We start from the raw sequence: 25,126 nt of genomic DNA on the forward strand, positions 1-25,126 counted from the left end.
TACTTGGTAATCAATAAATTTAACAGTTCTTTTTCTTGAGCTTAATGTAATGTAAACTTGTGTTTCATTTTTCCGCAATTAAGTTTATTTCTCTTGTAGCTCCTAGCTTGCATAAACGTTTGCTGTTCGTAACTGGTACTTAGGCCAGTCTTGTGTATTAAGCTTAAAATCCGTTGTGCCTCCTAGGAGTTAAGCATCAGCAAGAACCTGATACAATTATTAGTATTAGTTATTTATTGTCAGGGGTGAAGTAACTTTCTCCAGAGGCTAACAGTACTAATACACAGCAATTGAGTAATTAGTCTCTGCTGTGTAGTGTTGAGAAAGTTTATAAATTCTCGTTCTTAGAGAATCGTGTGAAGCAAGCCAGCGTAAAGTAATCGTTGTTTGATTTAGTAAGACAATCATTGTCCCTGCTCTTCAATATTATTATTGAACACATTTAAATAATATTAGCATTTATTTTAAAAACCCTGTGACAATTGGCGACCTCATTCCAGGATATTAACTCTAGCTCTAAAGCTATTCACGAGATAGTGCTCACTCGTTCATATTTAGGTATTTATCATTAAAGTTTTTAGGCACAAGTTTACTGGTGGTTACCGTTAATTTAGTAAGTGAATTTTTGCTTTATTAATCAATAGAGTACTTAACTCTATTTAGTTCTTTATTCTCGGTAACGTCAGACGATTTTATTCGCTCCTGGGTACCCGCCGTACCCATTGTGTTAATTATTGAGTCTTCTCAGTTATTTGCATTTTTGCTTTATTCTTTTCCAGTTAACTAGATAAGACTGGTCACCACTAGCTTGTGTCTGTATTCTTTACTTGTGTTTATTAGCATTCGTTTGCAAAGCAGTCAGTACTCAGTTTCGGCTTGGTTAGTAAATTAGCGTCATGGCTACCACCATATTTTTACAGGAAGCCAAAGATATAGGTCTTACAGACCCAACTGAAATTAAAGAGTACATACTCTCACGGCATAACATGGACCAGCAGCGCGAGAATGATGCCCGTGAAGAGCGTAAGATTCAGCGCGAATACGAGCGAGAACAGCGTGAGGAACGCGAAAAGGAGCGTGAATACAAGTGAGAACAGCGCGAACACGAGCAGAAACTGCGCGAACACGAGCAGAAACTGCGCAAACACGAGCAAAAACAACGCGAACTCGGGCTAGTACAAGAGCGAGAACAACGCGAATACGAGCGTGAACAATGAGACAGAGAACGAGAACACGAACGTGCCGAGCAAGAAGCACGCGAAAAACATGAACTTAAAGTGCTGAAGCTCAAGCGAGATTCCTTGGCTTCAGACACATCTGGTGCAGTTAATCCAAGCTCCACTAGCGCTCTTCCTACACATGTCCTGGCGACCCCACGCATCAAGCTTCCTTCATACAAGGAAAGCGAGCGAATCGAGCCGTACATAGCTCGTTTTGAGGACATGGCAGACATGTATCAACTGGATGAGGCAGCTAAGCGGATCCAATTTCTTAGTTTATTTGAGGGCCCTGCCCTCTATATTCTCCACAGAATTCGTGGAGACAATCTCACGTATGAGATGATGAAAGCTGCACTCATTAAGGCGTATGGTCTCACAGTAGACGACGCCAAAGTTCAGTTCATGCGAGCTCGTCTCCAAGACAAGGAGACAGCTGTTCAGTTCCTTGATGTCTCACTGCTTACTTAAATGAGTGGATGGAGAAAGATGAAACTCCTTCCATGCATGAGGGGATAATTGACCTTATGCTGCGTACACAGCTAGAGAGGTCGTGGCCTGCTGAGCTCATAGCACAGCTTAAGATCTGCCAGGTGAAAGATGCCAGCCAAATGGCAGAAAAGGCTGACGCGTACTTTACTGCATACAGGTATCAAACTCGTAAGCAAAACACCTGGAACAGAAAACCTGATAAATCTGGGAAACTGTCTCAGACTGAACCCCAGCAACAAGGCCATTCTCAGAGTAATGGCCAAGGTCCAAAACCGCAGTGAAAGGACCAGAGGCAAAACACTCAGAAACCTGAGTGGAAGAGGTACAGCAAGTACCCTAACCAGCAGCAGTATCAGCCATGCAACCGACTGTCGGGACAAACTTTTTCACCACCAGCTCAAAAGAGGCAGGAAGCGAATGCAGCCTTCATTCCTCAGCAGCAGCACGGTGGTCACGTCCCTACCAGTATGGGTACTCCTCCACAGTTCACTAGTCCCACAGTGACAGTGAACCCCTCTCCGCAGATGGCCAATGTTCCATCTTCCCAGGCAGTGAGTACAACCCCTCAAGTATATAATCCTCAAGGCACAATGTTTGCCGCATCAATTCAGCAGCCTCATGAGTGGCTAGCTGCTTCCTCCACAGGCCCTCTCACAGGTGACAGTACCTTCCTTTTTCAGCCAGGGTTTATGGGAGGCATTCCTGTGAAGGTCCTGAGAGATAATGGTTCCTCAGGTTGCTCTGTCAAGCAGAGTTTAGTTCGGCCTGAGCAGTATACAGGTCGACACATCCATGCAAACCTTATTGATGGATCAGTGAGATTGTTCCCTGAGGCATGTATCCAGATGGCATCTCCATTTTATACAGGTACGACACTTGCAGTTGTCATGCCAGAACCTTTATTTGACCTCATAGTAGGCAACATTCCCAGTGTCAAGGATAGTTGCACCGAACATGACGCTACTCAGACTTTGGCTTCGGTAACACGAGCCATGGCTGAGGCTCCAGACAGTGTCACCCCAGTGATCATTGGTATCGCCGCAAGATCTGATGTGTAGCCAACTTGTTGTACAAGAACAACATTCTGACCCGACACTTGCTGCCGTGCGGAACAAACAAAAGGGTCGAGTGATTAAGTATTCACGGGGAGGTCGAGCCAAGTTCCTTAGCAAACAAGGACGGCTCTACCATGAGTCACGAACACCCGAGGGCGAAGTTCGACTGCAGTTTGTCGTTCCCGCCAAGTACCGCCTAGCAGTGTTACAATAGGGTCATTGTTCAGCCTCAGGAGGTCACTTGGGCAAAAGGAAGACCCAGGGCCGTATCCGAGCTGACTTTTTCTGGCCAGGGATGGGACGAGGCAGATAGTTTTGTCCGTTCCTGTAGTGTGTGTCAAAGTAACACCACTAATCAGGGACATGTCCTTCCTGTGCCGTTTGTAACCACACCTGTAATCTCTGAGTCAGTTGAGAGACAGGGTAGTGGTGAAGTGGGTGCAGACCTGACGTCTCGCCCATTGGCCCCACAGGACACATCATGTCCAGGGCCTGTACATACATATTAAGTACTGTAGGTTAAGGGGGAAGTTCGAGAGAGAACTCCGCAGAGGCGACTCGAGGCTATGGAAGACCCGAGTTTGCACAAGGATTCTCAGCTCCCCGATACTAATATAAGTACTATAGGTTAAGGGGAAAGTTCGAGAGAGAACTCCGCAGAGGCGACTCGAGGCTATGGAAGACCCGAGTTTGCACAAGGATTCTCAGCTCCCCGATATTAATATAAGTACTGTAGGTTAAGGGGGAAGTGAGAACTCCGCAGAGGCGACTTGAGGCTATGGAAGACCCGAGTTTGCACAAGGATTCTCAGCTCCCGATATTAACATAAGTACTGTAGGTTAAGCGGGATAATGGCGACCTCGAATGTACGTCATAGCACTGACTGCTAGGCAGAGAGAGTAATTGTAACATAATAAAATTTTTGTCTCATTGACATTTTTGATGCTCCACCTCAATTGATTTTGCAGGTACAGCAATGGGCGTAGCAGTTTTGCTGTGCGGGCCAGCTGATCGTCTGCCGCATGCTGCCGCCTCTTCTCCTCTGCCTTCGTCGTCGCCATATTATTAATATTTACTGTGTCATTTTACGCGTAGGTACAGTTACACCACAACTGTTACACCTACACCATGTATTACATACATCACGCTACACAACAATTAGTTGTCAGTGTAAATGTAGCGACTTTTCACTCAGTTTGACCTGAGTACAGGATTTTCACCGTCATCACGGAGTTTTTTCCCTCAAGCTTGCTTCTATTAATGTAAATAAGAGGTTTTTTCGCTCACTGGCGACTTCGACTTTCTCACGTAGCAGGACAGCACACACACCACAGTGTGAATCTTGTGTGACTGAGCTAGGATTTATATGTATGCATATTGAAATCTTTTTTCTAAAGGAAAAAAGATTTGATTTTGATGGGGTGTAATGTCACGAGTCGGCTAGTGACATTGGCTTTTGTGGGAAACCGCGAACTCAAGTGGAATCCCAGTTTATCGTTCAGTTAACTGCTCATCGGCGGGAGTCCTTTCAAATCAATTTTTCAGTGTCATAAGTGATCGCCTTTGTGTGAGACATTAGCGTTTCCGCTGAGCGATTTGTTTTGGGCACGTTTCGCTCACTCTAGACCGTTAAAAAATGCAGCCTAGCGCTCTCTTTTTTTCCCACGAGTTTATTCAGTCCAGTGTCTGCTTGTGATGGAGAGAGGTTCTGTACTCCAGAAGTGAGAGGTCAACCCAGACTCCACTAGACTACAGATCTCCAGACTCCCACCCTTCATTGGTGATACACCGCATTCATTAACCAGTATTTCTTTTCGTTTTCCTAGACTTAAGAGCTTAGTTAAGGTGTTTTTCCTAGGCGTAAGAATTTAGCTTTTGAGTGAGTGAATGAGTGTGATCTCATTAATTTGATTTTGAAATGTAATGTTAAATTTATTTTGTAATCAATAAATTTAACAGTTCTTTTTCTTGAGCTTACTGTAATGTAAACTTGTGTTTCATTTTTCCGCAATTAAGCTTATTTCTCTTGTAGCTCCTAGCTTGCATAAACGTTTGCTATTCATAACTGGTACTCAGGCCAGTCTTGTGTATTAAGCTTAAAATCCGTTGTGCCTCCTAGGAGTTAAGCATCAGCAAGAATCTGATACTATTATTAGTATTAGTTATTTATTGTCAGGGGTGAAGTAACTTTCTCCAGAGGCTAACAGTACTAATACACAGCAATTGAGTAATTAGTCTCTGCTGTGTACTGTTGAGAAAGTTTATAAATTCTCGTTCTTAGAGAATCGTGCGAAGCAAGCCAGCGTAAAGTAATCGTTGCTTGATTTAGTAAGACAATCATTGTCCCTGCTCTTCAATATTATTATTGAACACATTTAAATAATATTAGCATTTGTTTAAAAAACCCCGTGACAGTAATAACTGAAACATACATCATCCCACTCAAATACAGGATCCGCTTACCCAGCTCTATACATCCACCCAGTTCTAAACAAATATGTAATACATCACTACATACGAGAAACATGGTAGTCACAAAATGTACCGTTTGGTATAAACAGTCAAAATTCACTATCCCCATAGTATGACTACCATACTGTATTTTAAATATAACTTAACACAGGACAGTATATACTGAATACACACAATACTACATACCGAGTGTGGAACCACGGTCGCCATGAGTGTGCATTCCTGCACTGTAACCAAAGCAGCTGGAAACTGATGTCAGGCAGACATTCACAGGCGCCAGCTAACACACTGTTATGAAGGGGGATTTGCCAGTTAGGTAGTCTCGTACCTTTGAGACGTTTCTGGTACCGTAAGTTTCGGTACAATTCGTCAGAGTTGCCAGTTTGCCTGGTGTTTGTGCGCGTAGTTATTTCGTAAGTTAAACATTAATTTATTTTTGTGCTCCAGGAATTGATGGAGTGTGTGGTGAAATGCTTAGGTATGGGGGTGAGATTGTTGTGGAGTGGATATGGAAGTTGTGTAGATTGGCTTGGGAAGAGGGAAGGGTTCCAGAGGACTGGAAATCAGGTATAATTGTTCCTCTGTACAAAGGAAAAGGGGAGAGAGAAGTATGTGGTAACCATAGGGGTATTTGCCTTCTTAGTGTGACTGGTAAAATATATGGTAGAATACTCATTGATAGGGTTAGGCATATGACAGAGGAGCTAGTTGGAGAAGAACAAGGGGGATTTAGGAAGGGAAAAGGGTGTGTAGATCAGATATTTGTTCTAAGATGTTTAGTGGAGAAGTATCTAGAGAAGGGAAGGAAAGTGTATGCTGCCTTCATGGACTTGGAGAAAGCTTATGACAGAATAGATAGGCAAGGTATGTGGAAGGTATTAAGAATATATGGAGTGGAGGGGAAATTGTTGAGTGCTGTGAAGGGTATATACGAGGGAGCTAGGGCTACGGTGCGAGTGAATGGTGAGCTGAGTGAGTTCTTTGATCTCAATGTGGGACTGAAACAGGGGTGTGTAATGTCTCCATGGCTGTTTAATATATATATGGATGGGGTCGTAAAGGAGGTACAAGGTAGGGCAGTGGATGTGGGGTGGCCCTAATGAATGAGGGTGAGATTTGGAAGCTTCCGGTGTTGCTGTTTGCTGATGATACAGTATTGTTGAGTGAAGATGAATGGGAGTTGCAAGGTTTGGTGAATGAATTTGGGACAGTGTGTAGGAGGAGGAAGCTGAAAGTTAATATAAACAAAAGTAAAGTTATGGTGTTTGAGAGGAATGAAGTCACAGAGTGTGCAGTGAGGTTGGATGGTGAGGATATGGAGAATGTGAGTTCATTCAAGTACTTGGGTAGTGTGATGAGTAAGGATGGAACTTTGGGGGATGAAGTACGTGAAAGGGGTACAGCAGGGAAGGAAGGTTGTTGGCACACTGAAAGCAGTGATGAGAAATAGGGAGGTGAGTATGGAAGTTAAGAAGTCACTGCATGATGGTATTGTGATCCCTACCCTGACGTATGGAAGCGAGGCGTGGACCTTGCAAGAGGGGAACAAGTCAAGAGTGAGAGCAGTGGAAATGAGTTACTTGAGAGGAGCATGTGGAGTGACATGGAGGGACAGGTTGACGAATGAAGAAGTGAAGGAACGTTGTGGGGTAGATGTGGATGTGGTTGAAAAGATTAGGAGAAATACACTGAGGTGGTTTGGACATGTGGAGAGGATGGAGAATGAAAGACTGGCTAAGAGGGTGTATGTGGGTGAGGTGGAGGGAGGGAGAGGGAGGGGTAGATCGAGGATGAGGTGGAGGGATGGAGTTGAGAGGTATATGAGGGAGGGGGGGGTGAGTTGGGGGGAGGGTAGTCAAATGGTGGGTGACAGAGTGACTTGGAGGCGTTTTGTCTGCGGCCACCCTTTGCGGGATTAGGGCGTCGGGCTATAGATAGATAGATAGATAGATAGATCTTTTTCTTTATAATGTTTTATTTAAGTAATTGCTTGTTAAACGATGTAATTTAAGTTCGTATGGTTAATGATTTAGAGTGTTATGTAATGTAAGACAACTCTAGAATGTTTTGATGTCTCGTAGTTGGTAACTGTTGTTGCTAGGGGCTGATGCAAGACAGTCCTAGAATGTTGGAGAAGTAGAAGTTTCGAGAGTAATGCAAGCTTATATAAGGATGGGGAAGAGCTTAGTTAGTCAGTCAGTTTTGAGTTTAGTCGGGTTTCGGGTCAGTTTGTGTTAAGTTCAGTCGGTTTTGGTGAAGTGTCAGTGTCAGTGAAGGTTGTATATTTTTGGTACTTGTGAAAACAGTGGCAAACAGTGACGGGTTATTGAAGTTTGTATATCAGTGGAACTTGAGAAGACAGTGAAGTGTATTAAGTGTATATTTTTTTTTTTTTAAATAATAGAACGGAGGAAGGAAAAACAAATGGGGGAAAAAAAAATAATCCATACACCAGATTACTGGTGTCCCCTATTCATAAAATATCTGTAACAGTTAGACTTGAACAGTTGTGGGTTGAAATTTGGAGGAAAACAACTCTGGGGAAACGAGTTCCAGAGAGATGCAGTTCGGGGAATGAAAGAATTCTGATAGGCAGAAGTTCTGCAATATGGTTGAGTGACATTCCAGTCATGAGCACTACCAGATGCCCGTGTAGCACGAGGGAAGGCATGGAGAGGTGGCACCATGGACGGAACTTCGTCTGAGCATTTGCCAAAAAAATATCTGTAAAATAATGCAAGGGAGGCAACATTCCTTCTTACTTGCAGGGGAGGTAGTTTATATGTAATGGCAGGGTTGTTAATGAGTCTAACAGCTTTATTCTGAATTTTGTCTAGTTGTCTTAATGCAACCTCTCCACAACCATTCCACACGGGTGAGCAATATTCAAGCTGAGAGCGCACATGACTTATAAATTATAGCTAACTGCTCATCGGCGAAGAAGTTACGGACTCTGTACAATAATCTAAGTTTCTTTGAGGCGGTTTTAGCAAGTGATCTGACATGAGAGGTCCAGTTGAGGGCACTGTTAAGTGAGACACCAAGAATTTCAATACTTTTGGAGATGGGAATATTAGTAGCACTGAAGGTAATGTACGAATCTGGCAATATCTGTCTATTAGTAAACTGTATATATTTAGTTTTGCTAGCATTAAAAGAGACAAGGTTGTTTTGTCCCCATTCACTGATTGTAGCTAGATCTTGATTTATGGAGATGGCTGTACTGAGTTGAGAGGTAGAGATATTAGACTTTGTAAATGGATGTCTGAGTGTGAATGAACTATGTAGTGTTGAGTCATCTGCATATGAGTGAACGGGATTGTGAGTGACAGATAAGAGATCATTAATATGAACCAGAAATACGGTTGGCGCCAGAACTGATCCCTGCGGCACGCCGGCGTTAATTGAGTGGAAATTCGAATATACATCATCTACTTTTACTCTTATTTTCCTGTCACTAAGATAAGAAGAAATCAAAGGAACAAAAGACGTTAGTCCATAGGAAGGGAGTTTGGACAGCAGGGAACGGTGCCATACTCTGTCGAAAGCTTTAGAGATATCAAGAGCTACTGCATGAGTTTCTCCAAAAAGATCAATTGATTGATGGATGGTATGAGTTAAGAGATTGAGTATGTCAATGGTGGATCTTTCGTGGTGAAAACCGTATTGTCTATCACTAATTAAGTTGTTGGATTCAAGATGCTTAACAATATGCTTATTAATTAAAGTTTCAAATACCTTACCAAGAAAAGATGTGACAGCTATTGGTCTGTACTTGGAGGGGTCAGACGAACTTCCTTTCTTCGGAACTGGGTGGATATTGGCTTCTTTCCATGAATTTGGGAATAAAGAAGTACGTATGCATAGTCTGAATAATTTAGCTAGGACAGAGGCAAGTTCAAGGGAACACTTTTTCAAAACAATTGGCGGAATTCCATCTGGGCCTGGAGCTTTGTTGTTAGGTAAATTGTCTAGGATGGATTTTACAAATCTTGTCTGTATTTTAAGTGGGGCAATTTCGGGAGAATCAAGTTCCAGTATTGAGACATTCTGGCTGGTATCATCTATGGTAGAGTTTCTTGCAAAGGTACTAGCAAAGATATCTGCTTTCCCACGTGGGTCATTTGTAATATTGCCATCTGAAGATTTTAGTGGGGGAATGGAAGATGACTTGTTAAAGATATTATTGAAAGAATTAAGAGTTGACCAGAATATTCTATTGTCATTAGGGTTGTTAAGTAGTTTTGATGCTTGCTTTTGAAGAAAGTTTGATTTAGATAGATTTAATACAGCTTTTGCATGATTTCTAGCAATTTTAAATTGGGAGAGTGATTCAGATGTTTTTGATTTTAAGTAAGAGTTATATGCTAATGACTTTTGGGCTGTTGCTCTGGCACAATTGCTATCAAACCATTTTGGAGAGTTTGATCTTTTAGTGAATTGTTGACTTGGTATAAATAAATCCATACCAGCTCTTCACAGTTAGTACTGTCAGTGAAGATTATTTTCAGTACTTGTGTAATAAGTGAAGTGTTAGCAAGCATTGTGTACTAACTGTGAAGAGTTGTTAAACATTAAGTGTAACTGCAATCTATAAAGTGTGTATAGCTCCAGTGCTTGTGAGAACAGTGAAGTTGGAAAGAATTAAGTGGAATTACCTGGAAAATAAAGACAGTGAACTTTAAGGAGCCAGTGTTTATTTTCGCCTCAGATGATCTTGTGTACTGCACACCTAAAAGCTGACCATAAGAAGGAAACAAACACCACCTGACACGGCTGAGGCCAAGCGCTATAATTTTTGGAAATTAAAGATGGAAGGAGAGGAGATAAGAGGTAGAGGGGCAACGAAGAAGAACTGCAAGAAATGTGGATTTATTGGAAAAGTGAATTACAAGGAACTCTGCAGAAGGTGTGAAGACGAGGAAGAAAAAAGGAGGGAAGTATGTCAGACATGCAAGAAGAGGGTAAACAGGAGGGACGAGGCACTGCGATGTGATGTTTGTCAATACTGGTGCCATGGAGAATGTGAAGGTATTGGGAAGAGGCTGTATGAAGAATTGCAAGAAGAACCTAAAGGTATGATGTTTATCTGTAATGCCTGCAAACCCAGGGTAAAAATTAACATGGAGCAATGTGAAGAAATGAGGGAAAAGAACCAAGCTATGAAGGAAGAGCTACAGAAAGTGAGAGAGGAGCAGGAAGAGATGGGAAGGAGAATGATAGATATGAAGAAGGATTGGGATGAAAGAGAGGGAAAGGATGAAAGTGCAGTGGGTATGAGAGAGAAGTTGGATGAGGTGTGGAAGAAGCACATAGAGCTGCAGGAAAACATGAATGCCATGTATGAAAGATGGGAGGAAAAGGAGAAAGAAATGAAAGAATTGGTAACTAATAGTACTGAGAAGGTGCTTAAGAGTGTAATGGAAAATTTAGAAGAGAGGGAGGATAAGGAAAAGAGAAGGAAGAATTTAGTTGTTTTCCATCCCATCCATCCATTGCCAGACGCCATGTTTCCCAAACGGGGTGTCAAGGGCTTAGTGTTAATTGTTTCACAGGGAGGGGCACTAATCCTCCACCAACCCACTTGACACGTAGGGATGGATGCCAACAGCATCTGGTGTTCCCAGGCGGTCACCCATCCAAGTACTAACCAGACCCAACGTTGCTTAACTTCGCTGATCGAACGGGAAGCGGTGTACTCAACGTGGCATAGTTGTTTTCAATGTGCTAGAAAGTGATAACAGGGAGGCCAGAGAGAGAGAGAAAAAGAAGATACAGAGGCATGTGCTAAAATATTTAAAGAAGTACTAGAGAATGAGGCATTTGAAATAGAGAAAGTATTCAGGATTGGGAAAAGAGAAGAAGGGAAGGTAAGATCAGTAGTTGTAGGACTTAGAGAGGAATATGAAAAATGGAGGATCTTGAAAAATTGTGGGGTACTTAGAAACTCAACAAATTATTTATATAAGAAGATAAGAATGAGTGTAGACATGACGAGAAAAGAAAGAGAAGCAAATGCAAAGCTAAAAGAAGAACTGAAAGAAAAAAGGAGGCTGGGAGGAAACTGGTTAATAAAGAAAGGTAAGATCGTAAGATTGGACACAGATGATAATGAGAACTGACGGGACCGGAGAAATGAGAACATAAACAGTGAAGAGAGGGAATTTTTATTCAGGGTTATTAACATACAAGGGTTGTCGAAATGTAAAAGTAAGGAAGAAAACAATTAGTAAATGATAATCGTATCGTGTGCCTAACAGAAACAAAAGAAAGTTAGCAATATAATATTTAGTCAAAATATATGTGTTGTAGAAAATATGACAGATTTGGAAGAAAAGAAGGGAGGGGGGATAATGATTCTGTACAAAGGAGGTCAAGGGATAGAAGTCAGTAAACACTAAAAATAATGATATGATGCATGCTAAATGTTCAGTAAGAGGCTGGGAGATGAAACTGATAGTGGTGTATTTTGCTGTACATGATAAAAATAGAAACAAAGCAATGAGGGAAGAAACAGAATCTATCACTGAGAGAAGTGAAGAGCCATTAATGATAGCAGGAGATTATAACGGGCATGTAGGGTTTAAAGGGGAACAAAGATTAGATGATAATGGATGGATGATATTAGATTGGATGGACAAATATAGGCTCATAATGTTAAATGAAGATCAGAAATGTACAGGAGAATTTACATGGTGTGGGGAAAAACAAAAAAGCACTATAGATTATACATTGGTCAATGATAAATTATATGATAAGTATATAAGTATGCACATTGACGAAGGTAAAGAGTTTTTTGATTTGTCAGATCATAATTTAATGGATATAAAAATAAAAGCAAAGAAACGAAAAACAGAATTCAGAAATACGGAATGGATAGTAAGAGAATATTACAAGTCAGATAAAAAAATCAATGAAAAAGTTTGAAGAATTGGAAAAAAGAATAAAAAAGAGAGATTATCAGAGATATAAAAGATTTAGAAGAAAGGATGAAAGACACAGCGAAAAGAGTACTGAAAGGTACTTATAGGAGACGGATGGGAAAGGAAAGAGATAAGGAGGAACCGGTGTGGATAACAGAGCGAATAAGAAAAGAAATAAAAGAAAGAGACGTAACAGATGTAGGAGGAATGCAGGGTCACAGGAAGAGGAGGAAAAGTGGAAAAACCTGTACCTGGAACAAAAACGTAAAACCCAAAAGTTGATTAAAGATGAAATAAATAAGTATGAAGACAAAATAATAAAGGAGATAAAAGATAAAAGGGATAATAAAATTATTTGGAAATATGTGAAGAAGCTAAAAGGAGAGAAAGAGAAAGAGGACAATAGGTTGATGGTATATGGGGAAGATGGCAAGAAATTTGAGAAAGAAAGATTAGAGGAAGAAATGGGAAAGTTCTGGGGAAATATATATAAAAAGCAGGAAAACAAGATAGAACAAATATGGAATAGACAGAAGAAGGAAGAATATATGAAGGAATATGAGAATGTAAGAGAAAAGATAAAGAGAGGAGGAGAATTCCAAGTAAGAAGAGAAATGGAAGAGAGGTTAGAACAGGAAGATGATTTAAGGATGATAAAATCATGTAATATAGAAATAAGAGAACATCTTGAAATGGCATTTCAGGTAGATAAAGGTATAATATTTACAGAAGAAAAGGCAGTTACAGAGGAAAGGGTGATCAAATGTTTAAAAAGAATGAAAAATACAAAAGTATCAGGATTGGACAGAATTAAGCCAGAGATGTACAAAGCATTCCTCAACAACAAAAATAACAGGGACTGTTTAGTAATATGTCTAGAGAATGTAGTAGAAAAAGGAATAGTGCCAGAAGAGTGGAAAGAAACAAAGACAGTACTGATACCAAAAACAAAGAGACCAAAGATAGGTGAATTGAGGCCAATTGCATTAAACAATGTAGGATATAAAGTGCTGATGGCAGTCATGAGAGAGAGTATTGAAGAGCATTTAATGAGAAATAATATGGAGGAAGAAACACAAGCTGCGTTCACAGAGGGGGGGAGGATTGAAAATAATTTGTTAATATTGAGATATTGCATCCAAACCTCATTCCACAAAAAGAAACCACTTGTAGTATTATCAATAGATTATTCTAGAGCTTTTGATAGTATAAAAAGGGAGAAATTAATAGAAATATTAGTAGAATATAAAATAAATCCAAATGTAATTAATGTAATAGCAGAAGTTTATAAGGGAGACAAAACAAAAATTGAACTAGAGGAAAACAATATGATGACATTACCAGTAAAAAGCGGAATACCCAGGGATGTACTGGATCAACCAGTCTGTTTATATTAGTTACGGTACATATAAAATAATGCAAAGGTTAGAAGAAATAAACAAGGGTTTTACTTGGGTGGGTGACCGCCTGGGAACACCAGATGCTGTTGGCATCCCTACGTGTCAAGTGGGGTTGGTGGAGGATTAGTGCCCCTCCCTGTAAAACAATTAACTCTAAGCCCTTGGCCACCCCGTCTGGGATACATGGCGTCTGGCAATGAATGAATGAATGGATCTTTATACTATGCGGATGATGGTATACTTTTGGCAGGTAGCATTGGGGAGGCTGAAGAAGTTATCAGAGGTGTTACAATAATAAGTAGGAAATACGGACTAGAAATTAACAGACAGAAAAGCCAAGCATTGATATTCAATATGAAAAACAAGCCAGAAGAAAAAGGGGGAATAGAAATAAAAAATAAGATAAAATATCTTGGAGTGATAATAGAAGATACAAGAAACTTCTTTAGAGAACAAAAGAAAATTATGATTGAAAAAGCACGAAAAATGGCTAACACAACATACTCAGTAATTGCTAAAAGTTGTTCCAGATTACGTATTGGTAAAACTTATTGGAAAAGTGTAGTGATACCATCAATATTATATGGAGTAGGAGTGATAGATATGACAGAGGAAGATATAAATGGATTACAGAATATAGAAAATGAAGTTTATAGGCAAATTATAGGGGCACCAAGGTATGCACAGGAGACTGCTTTGAGGGGAGAGGTGGGGGCTTCAAGCATGAGAGCTAGGATAATAGAAACACAGTGGAAGTAAGGTATGGTATGAAAGAGGAAGGAAATGATTTGCTTTGCAGGATAATAGAGGAGATGAGGGTACAGAATGTAAGTAAATGGATGAAAGGTTTGGAGACAAGGGTTAGAATGATTGGGCACAGGGAGGAATGGATGAAAGTTACAGATGAGAGAATAAAAGAAAGAATGAAAGACTGGGACACAAGAGAGTGGAAAAGAGAGATGGAGAGCAAATCAAGTTTGAAGATCTACAGAGAGTGGAGACAAGAAATTGGGGGGCAAGACAGCACATAAGACAATAAGCAAGCATCATCCATACTATACAAGTGCAGGACCAACACTTTAAACCTCAATGACAGGAAGAGATTTAGTGGTAAAGAAACTAAGTGCAAGATGTGTGAAGCAGAATACGAAGACCTGAAGCATTTCCTCTTATGGTGCCCCGGATATAATGAAGAAAGAAAATTGTGAAACTACAACAGCCATATATGGAAAATGAAGATTATGTAATTGGTGATTATTTGTTTGATAATAATAGCATTGAAGAAGCTAAAGAGAAAATCTATAGTTTTTGGAATATTAGAGAAAGCAAAGCAAGAAACAGTAAAAAGAAATGGAAACTTTGTAATTTCAGAGTAAAGCGCTTGCCAAAGCTCAAACCATAGACAACATCAGGGAGTGCCGTTGCAAAGGCAAAACTCCCGAACATCAACTCAACTCAAGAATAACAACTCACTGGGCAACGTCCTTCCTGTACTGTACTACTGCTGTTGGAGCCTGTGGCAGTGTGGGGACTGGGATGTAACAATACTAAACAAATGACGATCTAGATCCACACCCGGGATGAGAAGAAAAAAAAACACATTAAAGTTACTAGTATTTACACTTTCACACACAAATCCTTATTTTAGTCAAAGGAATCCTAATAAATTCTTAAGATCTGCTGTCTATATCACTCATGTTGTTTGTATGCAGAAATTACAATAAGGTCCATATATGCAAAGAGATGACCCACAGCCTAACAAACCATTATCGTCACTGATAAATGATGATACAATCATTAAAAATGAGTCATCATACGAAAGAGGCTGAACCTTCATTCTACTCCATAGAGATACAGCCGCCTCATGTTTTGCATTTATAAGAAGGCTTCAACCTTAATGTAGCAGTGCAGTGTTGGTTCATACTGGACTGGGTAGTCCTCCTTACAAGAAGCATACTGCTACGTCCCCACCCCACACTGCCACAAGCTTCAACAGCAGTAGTTCAGTTCAGGAAGGACGTTGCCCAGTGAGTTGTTCTTCCTATGGTCAGCCTTTAGGTGTATAGTACACAAGATCAACTGAGGCGAAAATAAACACTGGCTCCTTAAAGTTCACTGTCTTTATTTTCCAAATAATTCCACTTAATGCTTTCCAACTTCACTGTTCTCACAAGCACTGGAGCTATACAAACTTTAATAACCGCTATTACATTTAATGCTTGACAACACTTAACTGTTATTGCACTTAATGCTTGACAACACTTCACTGTTATTGCACTTAATGCTTGACAACACTTCACTGTTATTGCACTTAATGCTTGACAACACTTCACTGTTGGTACAAGTTCTGGTGATAATCATACTTCAATAACCACTTCACTGTTTTCACAAGTACCGAAAAAATATACAAACTACACTCCCACTGCACCAACACTCAAACTCAACCGAAACCCGACTGAACTTGTTTTAATCTCTCATCCATCCTTATATAAGCTTACATTTTACTAGAATTATCTACTCCAACGTTCTAGAACTTGCTGGTCTTGTACCTGCCCCTAGCAACAAGTTACCACCTAGGAGACATCAAAACATGCCAGAGTTGTCTTACATTACGTAACACTAAATCATCTACCATACGAACTTAAATTACATAATTTAACAAACAATCACTTAAATAAAACATTATAAAGAAAAAGAACACAAAAACAAATGCATAACTTACGAAACAACTACGCTCACAAACAGCAGGTAAACTGGCAACTCTGACACGTACCGATGCCGGAACTTACAGTACGTGACTCTAGAAAATGATGCAGTGCTCCGATACACAATGACTCTGTATGAAATGATGCAGTGCTCCGTTACACAGTGACTCTGTATGAATTGATGCAGTGCTCCGTTACAAAGTGACTGTATGAAATGATGCAGTGCTCCGTTACACAGTGACTCGATGAATTGATGCAGTGCTCCGTTACACAGTGACTCTGTATGAATTGATGCAGTGCTCCGTTACAAAGTGACTGTATGAAATGATGCAGTGCTCCGTTACACAGTGATTCGATGAATTGATGCAGTGCTCCTTAGGTCAAACAGTATTAGGACACATCAACGGAGGACTGAGGCACATGTTAAAAATCAGTTAGCTACGCTGAAACAATACTGTAACTTAATTTTGTCAATATGAATTCTGTTTCAATCCTCGAATGCGAATCCAACTACATGTAACATAGGTTGCCATTGGCTCCTTTTCCTCATATTACTACAGTTTAATCAACTGTAGATGTATGTAAACAAAGCTGATACATCTACCCAGTATGAGTGAACCATGTGATACCACTACCATTACAGTATACTGACATTTTCACGCAGTACATTCTAGAGACGCTTAGAATGTAATTTTTTATTCTCACACTGGTAACCAATGGAAGTGAGCCTCTGTAACCAAGCGGTGGGCACGACACAAGTCGTTGCCTTCATTCATAGATTAATATTACGTCGTGTAGTACGAGGATGCCGGACACCTCCAGATGTGTCCAGGGAATCATGAACTCAAGTGTACAGTAGTATGGTATGATAATAATAGTCCATCCATCCATCATCCAATCCTACATTGCCCCATGAGGAGCATAGGAGCCCGAGGCTATGCATGTTGGTCCCGACATTTAAGATGAGAGTGACCAGCCTCATTCATCCCTGAGTGGCATTACGTGAGCAATAAACCCCAACCATCCCTTGGATATAAATATTCACCGGCTCAATCCGATTGGAGCGCAATAATTACCCACTAAACCACCAGGCGCCAAAATTTGGTTATATGGTTACCACCCAGAGTAGTAAATGGTTTCCTGGTGTACAGGAAACCATTTGGCTTGTCACTCAGTGTAGAGTCACCCACAGGCAGAAGAGGAATGAATGAAGGAAAGAAAGAAGAGTGAATGTAAAGTTACCCATAGGCAGAAGGACAAGGAAAGAAAGAAGGAAAAGAAGACAGAAGAGGATGGAAGGAAAGAAGGATGGAGGAGAGGAAAGGGCAGACACCCGACAGCAGCACTACATCGAGTGAGTGGATGGTGAGCGCCCCCACCTACCACAAAATAATAATAATGATAATAATAATGATAATAACAACAACAACAACAACAACAACAATAATAATAATGATAATAACTAGAATTCTGAAATCGCTGAAGCAATATTCAAAGAACTCCACATTCGAGATGTAAATACTTTTGTTATCATTGCAAAGCTAATTTTGAAGGACTTTTGGTATGACAACAATTTTTTCGGACTTTGACCTGTGATCTTGGGATCAAGGACAAGGCCATTCATATTATGGAAAATCATTCATACTATACAAATAATGCTCACTCATGACCCACTACATTTCCACAGGGTTTGGTCAAAATTGGCCAAATAATTTCCGATTTAGCAATTGCAGGCATGAGACGGCCATTTTGATTTTCCTCTATCTCAAAAAGTATTTGTTGGATCTCAGTGCAATACCCAGGTGCACTAGTATATGTTGACTACTATGTATTGGTACATTTGCAAAAATATCGATTTCCTATTTTTTGCTGCACAGGAGAGCAAAAATTAAGAAAATAACATGGAGGGTGCCATTGTTGTGCTACGAGTAATATTAGTAAAAAAAAAAAAAGTCAAAAGATGCCTGCAACTAAGATAGGCTACATCACTCCTGAAAATTTCAAGTAATCTCAAACGGTCTTGGAATGCCAGCCTTTTAGATCCCCCCCCTCAAAAAAAAAAAAAAAAAAAAAAAAGTAATATCTACAACATCAATAAGAGGGACACACTGAACAGTCATCAATCAGCCTCGACAGGTTCACTTTTCCATGTTTACAATCGCGTACTCTGTGACACACACAGGCACGAAATCCACAGAAACAATTTTATTATTATAATATTTAAACAGTACAATGGTTTCATCAGGCATTTTATTAAAGAAAATGCTTGAAATATATAGTTAAGTGTTATATTTTCAACAATTCATCCACTGTGTATAAAAAGAAGCAAACATGTATACAGTAAAAATGTGTAATTATGTATCTTACAAAATCTGACAGTCAGGAATTGACCTTATAATCTTTAGATCTACAGATAAATATGTAAGCCAAAAATCTGGCTCGAGTAAGCTCGTGAGTCGTCCATCAGAAAGGTGCTTTCATACAAGTTATCATTTTCCTTTTTTTGGTAATAGTGTTACGGTAGTTTTAGAATTCAGGTTTAATGAAAACTAAGCAGCATAGAATCATTTACTATCGGACCAGTTTCTGATAGAAATCCTAAAAACTTTAAAACAGTGAAATGAAAATTTTTCCATTCAGCTAAATGGCATCTCCAAATGGCTGTCACCCTGGGCGGACCACCTCTCCCCCCCCCCACCTTCCTTAGAAGGCCACTGCTCCAGACAAACTACTGAGGCAGTAATTCATATAAACAGGAGAGAGGAGTACCACACATATCGTCCATGACTTGTTGCTGTGCATCAAAGGCGCCTTTCCACTGCTGCGGCAGCTGTGACCCGCCTCTCCTCAAAAGTGCTAACGGGGATCATTTTCAAAGATGGCCAAGCTCAGTGGGTCTTTTAAGTATGAGTCTGTAGGGAAAAGTTGACATGCAAATTTGCCTTTGCCACAAAAGCCTCCTTCAAATGTTTTGGGTATCCGGCCCCAGGACTGGTGTACTGATATTAATGGAGATGTTTTACATTGTTCGCGGGTCTTATGGTACAATAGTGAAGTCTATTTTATTGCAATTAAAATTCTGTCCTCTGCCTGTCTCTAAACTTCAAATCTCATCTTTCCCCACTGACCCACACCCTGACCTTCCCATAAAATGTCAGTCTGCCAATCCTCATACAGTCCAACTTTGACTACAAGGGTGCTCTCCCCAGTTGATAAGATCATCATCATCATCATCAGCAGCAGCAGCAGCAGCAGCAGCCAGATCTTTTTTCCCACTTATGTCTTATGTGAAGTAAGGTCCAGACAGAGAGAGAGAGAGAGAAAAAAAAAAAAACTAACTAAAGTCGCTCTGATTCAGCGATGCTTAACCTTTTGGCTGCTGTTACTTCTTGGCACCTCAAGATAGGCTGCTACTGCCCCATCATACTTAAACCGAGAGAAACCGTAGGAAAATAAAATGGTACTGGTACTGTATTTTCCAAGTGATTATACAAACTATAAAAAGAAGTCAGTACACTGTTTTCAGCTACATTAAATGTTTCAGTAGAACATATACCTGGTTAGAATACTACTGTGATGAGTGAAACAGTTTTCCTTTAATAAGTTATTTTATGCATGGCACAGTTAGAGGCAATAAGCTTCACATGTCATAGTCAATAAGCATCCCGTTGTTGGCTTTTTTCTTTCTTTCTTTCTTTTTTTTATTTTACATAGCAGAAATGCCCCCTTCACAGCGGTATGTAGTTGTAAAAGGCATCAGGTTTCCGTGTGCTCACAATGGTAGAATGGTGCATTCTTTACCAAGCTTTATCCAGAAAGTAGCCACATCGTTCTCATGATGATCTCTTTTAGTTTTAAAAGAAAAAAAAAAAAGAGAAAAAAATGACTGAGCAAAGTTCTACCGATATTACTCCCTTGGAAAGGCAAAGTTACCCCTTTGGGGGTAATTACTCCCAAGTCAAAAACCACTGCCTTAATTAGATGGGCCACAGTCTTATTCACTACTCAAGCTCCAAGAATCTTGATTCCAACACATGGGCAAAACATGGCAATTACTAGAATGGCACTCAGTAGAGCGCATCCCTTCTCCGTCAACATTCTGTAATATTCACTGAGAAATTTACGAAAATGTCGAAAAACGCCCTATCTTGCAATGTTAAAGTGAAAAAAAAAAAAATCCTGGCTCCTCACCTTTATCGGGATCCGCATCAAAATTTAATGGAGTCTATTCTGAGCCAAGGCCCATTCTTCTACCGAGTTTCGTGGAAATCCGTCCAGTAGTGTTTATGTAATATTGCCCACAAACAAACAAATAAACAAACAAACGGGCAGGAGTGAAAACATAACCTCCTTGGCGGAGGTAATAAGCTTCATATTACCTATCTACTGGAGTCAATAAATGAGAAGAAAAGGACCCCCAAAATAGGTAGCAGCAAGAAATATATTAAAAATTACACTCTTGTGGAACAGATTGGCCGTGGGTGGAAATACCTTCAAACCGTGTGCCGTGCTACACTCATTCTACTCTAGCATGACCTAGATTTTCGTCCTTTTTCATCTCATATCACTTAGTCCAATGGAGGAAAAAGGCAACACTGTATTATTGTTCTACAATCTTTTCATGACACTTCATCATGAGTAGCATCATATTTACGTACTAAACTACTATAATCCAACCCAGCATTCAAGATGGAGAGATAGTAATTTTGTGCCAAGTTACAGTAAAAAAAATATATAGTAGTTCCGTAAAGAATACTAGGGTGGCAATGATTAGACCCAGCAGGAGGAGCAGAAAGAGGCCCTGAAGGTGTGATGTGGTGAGCGCTTTTTCACCACTGCCCTCTGTCTTCTGCCCATCTTCAACTTCACATTCCTGCTTTCCCCACTGACGTATATCTTGAGCCTCCCATAAGATATCCTTGTGCCACTTCTTGTACAGTCCAGCCTGTTGATGTACAAGCTAGTCAGTACACAATACAAAGCCTTTACTGTTTAATCGGTAGAGAGGTGGCGTGCGGTCCTAACGGACCCAGGTTCAAATCCCGGCTTGGGCAGGGAACAGTTAAAGGATTTGAATTTCATTAAATCAGGCTTTCCTGATCTACCAGAAGACCCGCCGATATGTCGTAAAAATACCCCCTCTAATACCAATACACCAGTCCTGTATGAGACAGCCCTAGCATGTATTCAATATGGACGGTGGGTGTTAACGCCGAAGTGGTGACATGTAGAGGTGTATGGTATGTAGGAGGACTGCTGGGCCTTGATAGCAGGCTGTGAAGCCTATGCCCAGAGTCGGACACACACACACACACACACACACACACACACACACACACACACACACACACACACACACACACCACACACACACACACACACACACACACACACACACACACACACACACACACACACACAAACTCCTTCAAAATGTGGTGGTCTTTTTTATTTTATTCTTGCTATCGATTCATTCATTAATCATCCAGTTCTTTACTGCACCCAGCAGGAGCACACGGACCCAGGACTAGGCTGTTCAGTCTAGACAGTAAAGGTGTGACTAGTTCCTATTCTCTGAGTGGTTTTATGCGAGTAATAAATCCCAACATCTTCTCACACGTAAAGTCTTGTGGAGTATGTCTAGTTGGAGGGCCTTAACTCACTAAACCACCAGGCATCCATTTGTCAATTGTTACCACCCAACATAGTAAATGGTTATCTAAAGACAGTTTTATTTGCTTCATGAGAGATTTTTAAACTGGAGAGGTCACACATAGACTTCATTAACTCCTTCACTGCAAAATATCTCCCCAGAGAAGAGTACAGTACAGTATTATCATCCAGCAGCAGCAAGACCATAATAAAAAAGTATATCCCCAGGGTAAAGGGATCAATAACTTTCTTATGGTAAAATTATTGGCATCCCCTCATTTACCTGCCCAAGCTTCTTTAATCACCTGCAGACCTACATGTAAACCAAGTATTATGGACTTATAAAAATTGATTGTCTTAACACCTGCAGTTAGATGATGTAGTTTATATTATTTCTTGCTATGTCCAGATTATTTTATGCAGTTTAAAAGAAATTTTGTAACTGGAGTAGGTCTTCTATAACCTATCCAGTATTACTGGGTTCTCTTGAAATGAATGGCAGCTTCTAACAGTGGTAAGGACAGAAGATGAAAAAGACATCGTTGTATTGAAAGAGTTAATGACCCTCGTGAAGTAAAAAGAATAAATCTAAGTGTTCTTCTTCCTCCATAAAGTTTATAAACTAGATGTTTGGAAGTGAGACTTCTGTGCAATTTGTCCACCCAAATCTAGATATATGCAGGCCTCATTATTCGATATATTGTTTATAAAGGTTGCAACATGCTTGCATGCATCGGCCTTGGCCTCCTAATGGCGGCTTTCAACGGTGATGGATCGCTAGCAGCCTCCCTATCCAGTCCCTTGTCCCTAAGATTGTTCTGGTGCCGGACATCGTTTCCATGATGAGTTGAAGTCTCACACAATTTTTACATATTACATACAGAAATGTTAATTCATAATTAACCCGAGGCATCCCATCGACGTATGGCTACATTGCAACATTTTGTCACAGCTAGTCCTGTCAACGTACTGATACATTGCACAATTGCAAGGTTCATAATTTGCACAATTTTCAATTTTCGCGCATGATTTTTGGTACGTATACACGGGACACCTTCCTCTACTCCTCTACAAGATGCCAGGCAGGGACAATGCCTTACACCGCATAACCTCCCCCCCCCCCACGCACGCCATTGTCTCAGCAATTCACCTGTTACCAGTGACCTGGCCAATAAAGACATTCAGGGCCAGAGTGATTCCCCAATCGATGACAATGTGGAGGACAAAGTTTACATAGCATTAGAGGAAGAAACAGTCAGAAACAATGATCAGGTAATGTCGCCAAAAAAGGTCAGGTATGTTGATGAGTTAGTGCGTGGAACAATGCTTATAATGCCAAAATTACTGTTTGAAAACCAATATACTCTCGTACTAAATATAAATTCGTACCAAATAAATAAATAAATTCCGTTTATGAGTGGTGTGAAATAGTTACCCTTCCACAGAACTCGTTTTCTTTGGAGCCAGCCTGATAGAAAACCCATTAAGGTAAGGAGGTACTGCTACCTGTATCGAGTATTTTAAACCTCAGTTGAGCAATTTCTCTACGAATTTTCGATGTTTCTCACCAAAAGAGGAGGTTTTAGCCAAAAAAAAAAATCCAAAATAGCTCGGGATTGGGGGGTGTCGGAGGTGCGAAATAGCTCGGGACATGACTGGTTAAAGAGTGTGTATTATAGTGTGAAGATAATCAACTAAACACAACTACACTGTATGTGTGGCATGGGAATAGGATGGGTGCCTAGACCTGCAAAGCCAACATTTTTCTGACATATGCAGTGAGGGTGAAGGAAGGCGACAGAAGTATATGAACGTGCGTATGTTTAAGTCTTGGGGAAACATATATCTGTACTAATGTATCTAATGTAGTTAATACTGCTTTATTGAGATGTATAATGTGAATGGTAGGTTGTAATACACGCCTACTCATGTATATCTCTCGTTGTCTTTGAGAGAAATGGCATCTCTAAATAAGCTGACCTAAGCCTGCTCCCAGAGTGGGGTGGATTAGAACCAGCAGAATACTCTCAACCTTCGTAAGAGGGAGACACTCTACTCTGAATCACTCTCTTGTTGCAGCTGCATCTTTTTCTGGCGAATAAAGAGAGATAAAACACATCTGCTCCAGTTTCTGTTCACCTGCATGCTACCATTCTTTTGATTACAGGATCTACACCAATATGCCTGCCACCTGCCGTAGCAGAGCGACACTGGGGGGCGTACCAGCTGGGAACTTAGTGACTTCCAAACAGCAGGAACATAACATAAATTGATGGCCTGCTGTGGAACTCAGTGGAGTCACGCCTAAGTGGCTACAAGATCACGCTCAGTGGCCTCGTCCCAGGTGTTGTTTTTGGTCTGTCTCTCGCAACCCTACTCCCGACACTTTCCGCACCCAATTATCATCCTCCATCCTCTCCACATGCCAAGTCCATCTCAATTTATCCCTCGGCATCTCAACACCATTACATGCCAGTCCCATCCTTACTATCAACCTTTATTTGTAAACCTTGCCCCCCCCCAGTCTTCGTCTTACATCCGTCTAATTAATGTTAATTCCGTACACTTGTGGCAATGGATATCTTCTGCCTTTACTGCCCAGGTTTCACTACCTTCCAGCCTTACACTTCTAAAACATGCCACACATAACGATCTCTAGCACGGATGTCAGGAGAGGCAACAGCTCCCTGAACTTCCTCCAATCACTCCTTACCAGCCCTAGCTCCAGCTCATAACATTCCCCCCAGTGACAAAATTCTTCCACACACTCAAGAGACATACCAGCAACATCAATCCATCCACACCTGATAATCTCTACATGCTTTCCCCGACACACCACACACACACGAAAGCAGCATTATCTCGTAGTCTACCTCAAATAACACTACATTTGTTATGCACCAACTTATCGCAAAAAATCTGCACAAGGTGGAGTTATTATAGACACCCTTTTGGCAAACCGCACATGGTCACCCTCTCTGTGCTTTGACAGTACAGACACCAGCCCTAGATATCATCACTTTTGTTTTACTTGAATTTACTCTCAAATCCTTGTGACCCCATTCCATCTCTCCACGGCCTAAATCTTTCCTCTGTCACCCTTACACTGCTACAGTCATCACCAAATCATCAGCATACAACATTTCCCATGGAAGTCCATTTCTAAAGGCACATGTGAGTACTTCAAGCACCATGGCAAACAATAAGAGA

At 40.6% G+C, this 25,126-nt stretch overlaps 1 protein-coding gene and 1 non-coding gene across 2 annotated transcripts in view; both read right to left on the reverse strand.

Moving 5' to 3' along the window:
* The window catches only part of LOC145417090 (ionotropic receptor 21a-like), a 79,826-nt gene that overhangs the window by 24,133 nt on the left and 30,567 nt on the right, over positions 1-25,126 (reverse strand). Inside the window, exon 9 of the mRNA XM_080285883.1 lies at positions 20,985-21,209. Within this exon, the coding sequence (XP_080142009.1) occupies positions 20,985-21,209 (225 nt within the window). The remainder of the gene's footprint in view (positions 1-20,984; positions 21,210-25,126) is intronic.
* LOC145417269 (5S ribosomal RNA) lies at positions 10,839-10,957 on the reverse strand. The gene has a single exon (XR_013900481.1). It is a non-coding gene; the product is annotated as a 5S ribosomal RNA (ribosomal RNA).

This window comes from Coenobita brevimanus, chromosome 109 (assembly GCF_032717465.1).
Source record: "Coenobita brevimanus isolate Jiangsu-jjx chromosome 109, ASM3271746v2, whole genome shotgun sequence".
Taxonomy (NCBI): domain Eukaryota; kingdom Metazoa; phylum Arthropoda; class Malacostraca; order Decapoda; family Coenobitidae; genus Coenobita; species Coenobita brevimanus.